The following is a 10898-nucleotide window of genomic DNA, read 5'->3' on the forward strand; positions in this document are numbered from 1 at the left end:
TACAATTCATTCAGTGAATCCATAATATGATTGTAATGTCAGTTCGTGTCGCCTCTACTTACCGTCCGCTTACCGGATTGAGTTGCGCGTGTAGAGCAGGATGCAGAGGACACTGCTTGACAATGAATTTATATCGGCCATTCTCCATTACGAAAAACCCCATAGCAGTGTTGCCAGATCAGGGAATTTCCCCCTAGATTTAAGGGTTTTTTGGAAACGTTAGGGGGCATTTAGGGGGAAAAAATGTTTGGGGTATTTTTTAGGGGAAGCCAAATCCCCTTTTTTTTTGGTAAATCGAGCAAGCGAGGTTGCCAGCCGTATGCCTGAACCCAAAATAACCCAACATCCAGCCGCTGGGTTGGCACAATCGGCACAATCCTCTGACGGAGTAAGGGTGGGGGTATTTAAGGGATTTTTAGGGGGAAATAGAAATTTCCTAGGGGGAAGCTACGTAAACTATCTGGCAACACTGCCCCATAGAGCTAGCAGTCTTATGTATCTTCAGTCAACGGTGGATAGTAGGGAACATATTCATAGAGATTAGTAGTCGAAAACGAACAAATTACAAACAACCAATACCAGTCGTGGGTTAATTTTTTTAATTATTTGTAGTCACACTTACCGACTTGATTTATACGATCAAAATGTAAAATCGAGTCGGCATGGCAGAATACTAAAATTTCCCCGGAACTCTTCACCTCCTCTGATCAATTGCATTAAAGTCCATATTTCCACAGGGCTAACAGTTTTTATGCTTTTATACATCCATATTCGAAAAAAAAATGATGTATGAATGGAATTTTATATCTCAGTAAATTAGATGCAATGCCATCCCGGTGTCTTGTCACGGGTTGCACGTCAGGTTACGACTCGAATCCGAAGAAAGTGCATTTTTTTTATGTACCTAAGGATGCGTATTTACAACAAATGTGGCAACAGGCGCTTAAAAGAACAGTTCCTCTAAAGTTTCGACAGCCTGTGTGCGAGAAACATTTCTTACCGAGCGAAATTGTTTGGCAACGTGAACTAATTGGAGGCGATGGAACCGTTCTCGGTGTAGTACGTTATTTTGTAATTTATGGGGAGATTTTTATTCTGTGGTAAATTTTTCGCATATTTTGTAACCTGAAAAAACTTTTTAGTCTGGCCGCTACAAAATACCTAAGCTACAGAAAGGTGCTATACCCTCACAATTCCCATGGACTGATAATGAGAAAAACGACGAAGACAAACCTCAAATGCCAGGTATTATGTCTAATGAATTACAGGCTGTTGTTTCGTACAGTACATTACGAGAGCCCGATCACCCCGATGATCCCAATGTGCCTGGTGAGCCCAACAATCCGGATGAGCCGAACAAACCTGACAAACTAAACGAGCCAGATGAACCAAGCAAGCCAAATGAATCGAATAGGTCCGATAAACCAAACAAGCCACATGAGCTTAAGGAACTCGAGAAGCCTCGGTTTACTCTAGAGATTTTATATGACTATGAAGATATATGTGTACCAATCCAATGGATCAAGCATAAAACTTGTTTCAAAGGCATTAAATTCTTAAGATTTTACACGACAACACGCTGTGATTTCAACGGTGACAAAGATAGATTTGGAATATTTATATTGAAGGAACTAATAGTAACAGAAAACTTGAATTTCAAATTCAATGTTACTGGACAACCAGTGGATTTGAGCTCTTTTACTCAATTCAATTGTACATATTTAAAGAATATAAAACATTTGGAAGATATGCTTTTGCTGTTTGACAGTTTGAATGTGTGTTCCGGCGCACATCGAACTCCCAAAGAGCTGCAGCAAATCAATTGCAACTTCATTTATCAAGATCGAGTTGGAACATGGAGGCATAAAAACTGTTCATTACTACTACAGAATTCGACAAAATGCCCTGCATGTGTACATGGGAAAAAAGTTTATAGTCAAAAATTATGCAGATTGATTAACAGAATGACGCCAGAGAAGATCCATTCGATTAGGTTTACCAGAAAAAGGAGGAAATCGTCACTGCTGAGGCAGGTGTCACACACAGTTGAAAATATCATAAAAAAAGAGAATATTGATACTGAAGATCTAGATTGAAATTCTATTTTTACCATTCGATGGGTAAAGAATGCAAGATTCATAACTGTTCAGACATATCACATGCAGTTAACAAGAATCAGAAGTCTACTAGATGAACATTTAGAAATAAAGGTAATTGGAGTTAAGATTCACATGGCAAATTTATCTAATTGATCAAGAGGCTTTGAATGCATCACAAATTTCTTCCGTTTGAGTAAACCCATATGACTATTTTCCTTTCAGATGCTTTTCACGAAAATTATAGATGGAATGTGAACGTTTTAAAATAATACTAATAATGGACAAATTTTTGCCTGCAAATATGTCCAAAAATTCACTTGAAATTCAATGTGTCCGAAATGATCATGAAGGCAGCCATTATGGTATGAATAGTTCTTTCAATCTATCATTATTGAACATAATTTTTCAAAAAGTGACGAGTAATAACATGGATATTTCCTAAGGTTTTCAATGAATCAATGGCTTGCTTGTATTTTCATGAAACTCACTTCCTACAATTGGAAAACAGTGAGGCTACGCTTGCTCTTTCATAAACCACTAATCCAAGGTAATTTGTAATTTCAGTAGGGGAGGGTGGGGCAAGACGGCCCCTCTAGGACAAGAAAGCCACCTCCAAAAATTTGGTCAAAAAAAAACTTTTTTTTTTTTCAAATTATCGGGATTTTGATATATTAGCTCATTTTTAACCCTACGCGAGATTCCTCGGGCAAAATGGACCAGCCAAAAGTTCTAAAAAATAGATTTTTTTATATTTTCAACGTCAAATTATGAAGAATTCAATGTACTTATTCATTTTTAGGCTGATTGTCTACTAAGTAGACTACTTGTAGGGTAAAATGAGCCACTAGCAGCATTTGAAAATAATAATTTTTTTTTAATTAATTAATTTTTTTAATTAAAGTAAAGTTCTTTTTCCGAGTTTCATCAAAATATCCATGGATTTGTTCGAAATAGGTCAAAAGTTAACTGATTTAATGGTTGAAAGCCATAACAAGTAATACCCGGCTTAGGGGGGCCGTCTTGCCCCAACCTTCCCTACTTGACATTCACAACTTTACCATTAAATAATTCTATTATAAAGCCGAAAAAAAGAACCACAGAGCTAGAGGTCAAAGGCAATAAGCTTCATTTCTTCCAGAGCCTGTCATGAAACTTGATGCTCAAAAGAATCATGTAGGAGATGGTGTCATACTTGTCAAGATCTTCTCGACAAAGCTAACTGATTGCAGTGCGGAACTGAAAATGTAATATACATTTGGCAATGTGAACTACCTTGCAGAGACCAGCAAGTTTATCAGTGTGAAATATGGATAAGCGAATCAATATAGATATGGTAGTGATGAATTATGCATTTTGTATATTGTTACGCAACATTTAACTAACTCTGAACTTGAAAAGATGCGCTTTCATAATGATGGATTTCTTCAGCAGGTCATCTAAATCAAAAGATTAATTCAGGCTAAAAAAAAAATGCAAAGTTCTGCATACGCAAATCTGATGAGAATAATTTAAATAAATAAGTAATATATGTCCTGTTTGCATCAAGTTTAATATAAGATGATTGTATCTTACATAGATACAAGGCTATCTTCTTTTTTCCCGCGTTAATATTCCGTGATACCTATGTGATGTATTAAGACTCAACCCTATTTTTTTCGTAACGAGCTATTTTTCGTAACGATTCAGCGGCTCGGGACGGGATTGGGGGTATCAATAGTTTCACGTAATATTAACCGAGTAACTAAACACGTCGGTAACAAAGTACTTCATAACCAACAATTATCGCGTGCAAAACATTTGTAACAACGTCAATTCATGGTTTTTCAATTAAAGAGCTAAAGAGACGCGGGAAAAAGTCTTTTTCTCACAGGACATATTTCGAAATATTTAGAATGACATAAATAATATTATTCATACAATCATATGATCAACAGTTTTCTTTTAATAACTGATTTTCAAGACGCAAATTCGACGTGCGTTTCGAACGATCAACATGACCACTAACCGCTGCCTACTGTGTACTCGGTTGTCTACATGCCGGCGCTTAGCGGGTGTTTTTTTTAACCTGTCGTATCTTTCGAATGACTTCGGATACATGTTCTTTCGGTTAATTTACTCAGATCGGCTATATGAGTTCGACTTCCTCTCTAACCCCTATGAGTTTGATCACTTGCAGCTGAGACACTCTGTATGGCGACAACTTCAGTCGATAAAGTAAGTTCTCGAGCACGCCGCAAGTGTGACGTTCGAGGTAGCACCGAAACGTAGCGTGATAAACGGTAGGTGATATGGTGATCTTGTATAGCGTATCTGTCTCATGGCTAGAGGCCGATTTCAATGCGCTCCGAAGTACGCCGTCTCTTCGCACGCGTCCATCATGGCATCCATAGACGATCCTACGATCTCTGCGCTCGTTTATGATTATTTATTGAAGAAGGACACATCCCTGGCGAAAGTCTTTCAGAAAAAAACAAAAGCGGTAAGCTTCAGAAAAGAATTGATGTATTTTAACCGTGCGTGACTATATTCTATACGATATACCACGGCCGATAATTGGCAGCCTCGATAGCCGCACCACGTGGATAATTTCGAAATTGAAACGGCTTCTTATAAAGCAATTAAACCAAGCACAATATTTCATCCACACGAGTCTCGTTATTTCTCTCATCAAAATGTACTCCGCAACACATGTCTTTTCGATCTTCTTTCACGAAGCTTGAATACGAGACTCAAGATTTTCTAACCTCCCATGTCACATATGAGAAATAAATTCGAACCTGCTTGACTGAATGTGAAACGTGTTTACTCACGTAAGCAGTTTATTGCCAATTAGCATTGGAAGTGTTTTCACCTGTATCTTATTTAAATCACGGTGTCATTCATCGTTATTACTTAATTTATCTCCAAATAGGTACTGATTTCAGTACAGCTAATATATCTTCAATATTGTACTTCTTAGAGATTCCTAAAATTAACGCTGTATAATTGCCAATTTTCACTCTTCGTGCACTTGATATAGTTGTTTAAAAATAATTGCAATAATATTTCATTATTTGTATTAATTCTACAGTTACATTGTAACCTAAAATATTGCAAACCCACGTTTTACGTGACAAATAGAAATTGAATACTTATTCCATTTGCGACATAACATAACCATGTACAAATGTTTTATGCGCTGATGATTTGTGAATATTATAGCGATGAATACAAAAAATATATACACATATTATGTACGTGGTAGATTTTTAAATGAAGTATTTGTCTTCACATTCCATGTACTTAAGATGAAACGAGTGCATACTTAGAAATCAAACTTCTTTTATAAATATATTAAATATTCGTATATATGGGGTTTCAGTTCATCCATTCGAGTCATCGGAGATTTTGAGTTTTTGGCTGACCTAAAACAACTGTTCCAGAATTACGGGACGTCGAATGGTTTGCTAGAGGTTAACGGTTTAAGGTTTAAAAAAACACAATTAGTTGATACCACGGATCTATCTTTGAGCATGTATATCTTGTCTCCCTGATGTTGGTAGAATACTAGCGCAACTGATTTGCGAGTGCAAAGGATTTATCTTTAAAACTGTGAAATTGATAAATATTTAAGAATAGTTTTTAATTCCGAGATATTCCGAGAGGTTTTGATTTTGACTTTTAGACTAGAAGGGCATAATTTTCTACTTGAAAATTCCACTAAATACTTAAGAGATCCTCAAGTTTATAGAAGGGTGCTTTTTTTTCTTAGTTTTTTTATAATTATTTAATTTCTTTTATCGCCTGCTGGAGTGCAACCACTTTTACGAAAAATTTGTTTCGCTCTTGATATATCTTAAACATCTTGTCAAAACCAAAGTTAGTCAAATGTTAAAAAACGTGGAACCAAAATTTTTTCGAATCATTGAAATAATCAAAAATCAAAATTTTTTTTCCCACAAAATTGGACTATTATTGTCTATTAACATCATGAACTTTTTCTAAAAAATTTTCAATTCATCAACCTGAAAGATGAATCTTCATTCTTCATTCTTCGTTTTGAAAATAATCTTTTAACGTCAGGGAGCCAATATATTCATGTTCAAAGATCACCTTGCATCAAATGAATGGTTATTTTCAAATTTTGAAAGGTTAATATTTCGTGGACCATTCAGCATCAGGCCGTATAACCCTAGAATAGTTGTTTTGGGTTCGCCAAGAATCAAAATCTGAAATACTGCCAAAATCAGTGACCCATCCGCAGAATTGCGATCCGAATGTGCTGGAATCCCCCACACATTGAAAAGAATGTGTGTCGTATGGAGTGTGAATTGGAATTAAATGGCTAGGATTTCTCAGTACTTTGATCAAATTGAAAATTTATTCTAAACAAATTTTGAACGATTTTAATTTCAGCCTGAGCTTGCAAAAGGCTCTCCAACAATACTGCAAGTAATACAGCATTTTCAAAAGAATTCATCAAAAAAAGTTAATGTTAAAGCACAAAAGACAAACAGCAGTTCAGATTCAAGTTCGGAGAGCGAAGATGAGGTGCCTAAAAAAGTGCCAATAGTTAACGGCAAAGCGCCAGTAACAAAAAAGCCAGAAATCAAAAAGCAAGAAAGTTCATCAGAAGAGTCTTCTAGCGAAGATGAAAAACCAGCCGTCAAAGTATCCCCGCCTAAACCTGTAGCTAAAGTAACACCTGCCGCAAAAGAATCAAGTTCAGATGACAGCTCGTCGGACGAAGCTCCGGCTCAAACAATTTCTTCAAAAACAAAACTGACCCCAGCTAAGCCAAATGCCAAAAAAGCTTCTTCCAGCGACGATTCTTCAGATTCTGAAGAAAATTCCAAAACACAAGTGGTGTCTAAACCTATGGCCAAAGCTGGACCTAAAGTAATCCCTGCAAAAGTAGCTGCAGCGAAACAAGAATCCTCGGACGATAGTGATGATAGTAGCGATGACGAACCAGCTGTTAAATCAAGCTCCAAACCTGCAGCTAAAGCTGGCGCCAAGCCCGTCGCTAAACCTGTGGCAAAACCAGTCGCAAAAACAGAGACTTCTAGCGATGATTCGGATGATTCATCAGAAGACGAAAAACCGGCAGCAAAGACTCCAAGCAAAGTTACACCTGTAGTAAAGGCTACTCCTATAAAGGTTGTAAGTTCAGCAGCTAAAAAAGAAGAATCTTCAGACGACTCTTCCGACGATGATGAGCCCACTGTGTCCCCATCTGCTAAGGTGGTAGCGAAGGCAGCTGTAAAAGCAAAATCAAGTAGCGAAGATTCGGATTCATCTGAAGACGAGAAACCTGCACCTAAACCAGTCACTCCTGCAAATAAAGCTACCAAACTTGTCGTTAGGCAGGCTAAAGAGTCCTCAAGTGATGATAGCAGCAGCGATGAGGAACCACCAAAAAAAAAGTTTGCAGCACTTCCAACTAAACCTGCAGCAAAACAAGAATCATCCAGTGACGATTCTGATGATTCATCAGAAGTTGAGAAACCAGCGCAGAAAGTTGTCGTAAAATCCACACCAGCTAAAGCTGTTGTCAAACAAGTAGCTAAGAAAGAGTCCAGCGATGACTCTGATGAGTCTACAGAGGATGAGAAACCTGCATCTAAGCAAGTTGCCCCCAAAGCTGTTGCTGAAGAAACATCCAGTTCTGAGGATAGCGATGAAGAGGAAACGCCAAAACCTAAAATTACTCCAGCTGAGTCCAAAAAAAGAAAACACCAAAATAACGATAACGATGAAGACGATGAAGATGATACAGAAGCAAAACAAGTTGCAAAAAAACAAAAGGACAAATATAGCAATTTTGTAAAGGCTGGGAACAATGTAAATGGAGACAAGGTAACTATTAGTTGCAAATCTAGCAATTTTTATCTTGTATCATCAAATTTGCCCTCAATAGTACACTGAAACTGTTTTACACAGTTCTGGACATCAATATCATTTATTTTATCCATAAATTTAAATATAGAAAATTTAGTCCCCGCAACCATTTAACGACAGAAGGGTGACAAAAATTGAAGCATGAAATTTTTTATTTGAGCAGTAATCCTCTTTTTCCCTAGCGCTTATATGTTCCCTAATTGAAGCAGTATTTGTAGACGAATTGAAAACTAATGTTAAAGATGTAGGTACAGAAAAATATTTACAACCACCAATATTCGTGGAGTTCCTTTGTTGTTTACTTTGTTTTTGTATATTCATATCTTTTAACAGAGTACTTCACTATCATTGATGTCACAAATTGCACCAATTTTTCATGGCTCCATTTGAGCCCACCATCAATGATATACTTACCTTTTATTTTCATTCTGTGAACCAGAAAAATACACCATTCAGACGCGTAAAGGATGACGAGATTGAAGTGGATCCACGATTGGGGAGTAATGCATTTGAAGCTAAGGTAAATGCTCGGAAACAAATGAGTATGAAAACAAATGAGAAACACAAGGTCACTCCCATACTCGTTCATGAAAGTTGAGGATTGATCTGTTGAAAAAAAAAATTATACGACTTTGTCCTGATAATTCAAGTAACCAAAAAAGTGTATATACTCATATTGTTTATCGTAACTGTTTATCGTAATTGTTTAGTTCTGAATCTTGGACTTGGCTACCAAATTCGAAAGCCTTATTGCCACCTGATATTGTTTGCGCTCATGTTTCCATGCATTATCCTGAATTTTTCCAGGTGCCTGTCTCGTGTCAGTGGCCGAGAAAGGGCAGTACTCGGACAAATGATATCAACTTTCAGATTGCTTGACCTTGTGTTTCTCTCTTGTTTTAGGAAGAGGGTGAGGAATGTGCCCATACCCCAAATAACGGTAACTTCAGGGGCGGAAGAGGCGGTTTAGGTTTCCGCGGAGGAAGGGGTGGCGATAGAGGTGGTCGTGGAGGCTTCAGGGGTGGGAGAGGTGGTGATCGCGGAGGTTTCAGGGGGGGTAGAGGTAGCTGGGGTGACCGAGGAGGAAGAGGCGGTGGCCGAGGAGGGGGTGGCAGAGGAGGTTTCGGAGATGGAGGCAGAGGCGGTGGTGGACGAGGGGGAGGTGATTTTAGAAAATCTTGGGGAGGTGACGAAGGTGGCCGAGGCGGTGGAAGAGGTGGGGGCTTCAGGGGCGGCAGAGGGGGTGGTTTTGAGAAAAGAAATTCATTTGGAGATGCACCCGCTCAAAATAAGAAAATCACTTTTGACGATTGATTATAGGAGTTTTTAAAGATAAGGTAATCGCTCAACATAAGACTCATGGATGTATGAAAAAGCCTGTAATTGGTACAGTAGTTCACAAGTGAGTTTTTTTTTTTTTTTTTTTTTTAATAGAATCATTACATTTGTTAAATTTTTATAAATTCTTGATATTCAAAAGAAAGCACATCGTTTGGTTCTGAATTCAGTGGTGACTTGTAGAATTCTATACGTAAACAAAGAATTTGGTATGACGTTAATCTGACACAAAATCAGGCTCATATGCGTCAAGCACGGAATTGGAAACTCTGATACTGAATTTTCGTCTTTCCAATTAGTTTCGGACTTGTAGGACTTGTTTGTACTTTCATGATATCTTAGTAAAATTTATAATAAATACATGGTGTCCAGACATGAGAATTCAAGAATTCCGTTTGATTTAAATTCTGCGAGTGACTTTAAACTCGGCAATATCTTGCGAAATTTGAATACGTACAAGATCATTCATTTCTGTTTTTCTAAATGTAATTTTTACATTTTTCACTGTTCGTAACTCAAACCCGAAAAACTTGAAATTATCATGAAATCCTGTTCACCATGTAAAATCGTTACGTCAAGTGAAGTGTTAAATGTGACATGTAATAACCGAAATTACCTTGTTTTATTTTAACAGAAAGGTTTCCGAGGCTCATGGGGAGAAAGAGCAAATCTGGACCTGAAACACACCAGAGGGAAATCGTTCCGTCATGAAAAAACAAAAAAGAAACGTGGCAGTTATCGCGGTGGTCAAATAGACATGACAGTCAATTCCATTAAGTTTACCGACAATTGACAAATCGATTATTTCACGTGAAATATTACGATTACAACATGATATACGCCATACCTATTTCCTACAAGAGTCTTATTTTTATTACAAACCACTTATTATTAAATTATTTCTCATTGTAAAACCGTTATAGAATCATCATTACTTTCCGACGTATCGGCAACGGTGTATTTATCACCTGACATTTAGCTTGTCAAAGCTAGATTTATGTTTTAAAACAATTTTATCCGTTCCGATTACGCATTATATCAAGTACACGTTGATAAAACGGGAACAGGGATCGAAGAATTCCTATTACTGGCAGAAAATGTACACGAACAAACCACATATATGTATAAATAAATTCATCAAATACGTGCTACACACCGCCTATACATGTGCTAAAATGAAGAAAAAAACATGGTTAAAACTTTACAATGAAATACAGTTATAGGCTTTTCACGTCGCCTCGCAACTCATTCCATACAGATACAATAATCTGTAAGGAACGAAGCTACGATATGAGATAGTATTGAATAACAATTCAAATTGAAAATAAAAATAACTCCCACTATTGTTAATTTGTAGTTGTAGAAATATTACTATAATTATAAAGTGTTGAGAAAAAAAAGTTTTTAAGAAAATACAACCACATGCGTGGTTATTATCGTTTTGTATATTATATATGTACGTAAGTATAGGTATATTGTAACTCTGTGTACGAATATAACGTTCAAATGTGATGTGATCGAATTGATCCGTTAATAATAATAATCATCACTCGATACTTACGAAACGTTTGAAAATTTAAT

The 10898-nt window shown here is 36.9% G+C and overlaps 1 protein-coding gene across 4 annotated transcripts; it reads left to right on the forward strand.

The window, feature by feature from the left end:
* The first annotated feature begins 4073 nt into the window (after positions 1-4073).
* On the forward strand, positions 4074-10877 carry LOC124187764 (nucleolar protein dao-5-like). 4 transcript variants are annotated; one of them, XR_006872185.1, is made up of 5 exons: positions 4074-4578; positions 6495-7937; positions 8419-8499; positions 8883-9381; positions 9952-10080. XR_006872185.1 is itself a non-coding variant. In XM_046579879.1 (5 exons), exons 1-4 carry the CDS (start codon positions 4417-4419, stop codon positions 9291-9293), a joined length of 2097 nt encoding a protein of 698 aa, XP_046435835.1. In that variant the 5' UTR covers positions 4081-4416; the 3' UTR covers positions 9294-9316; positions 9952-10080. The 4 variants fall into 4 exon arrangements, 3 of the variants coding, with proteins under 3 accessions (XP_046435835.1, XP_046435836.1, XP_046435837.1); XM_046579879.1 differs by having other exon boundaries at positions 4081-4578; positions 8883-9316; XM_046579880.1 differs by lacking the exon at positions 8419-8499 and having other exon boundaries at positions 4090-4578; positions 8883-9316.
* Positions 10878-10898: the final 21 nt, after the last annotated feature.

Source organism: Neodiprion fabricii, chromosome 1, assembly GCF_021155785.1.
Source record: "Neodiprion fabricii isolate iyNeoFabr1 chromosome 1, iyNeoFabr1.1, whole genome shotgun sequence".
NCBI classification, from domain to species: domain Eukaryota; kingdom Metazoa; phylum Arthropoda; class Insecta; order Hymenoptera; family Diprionidae; genus Neodiprion; species Neodiprion fabricii.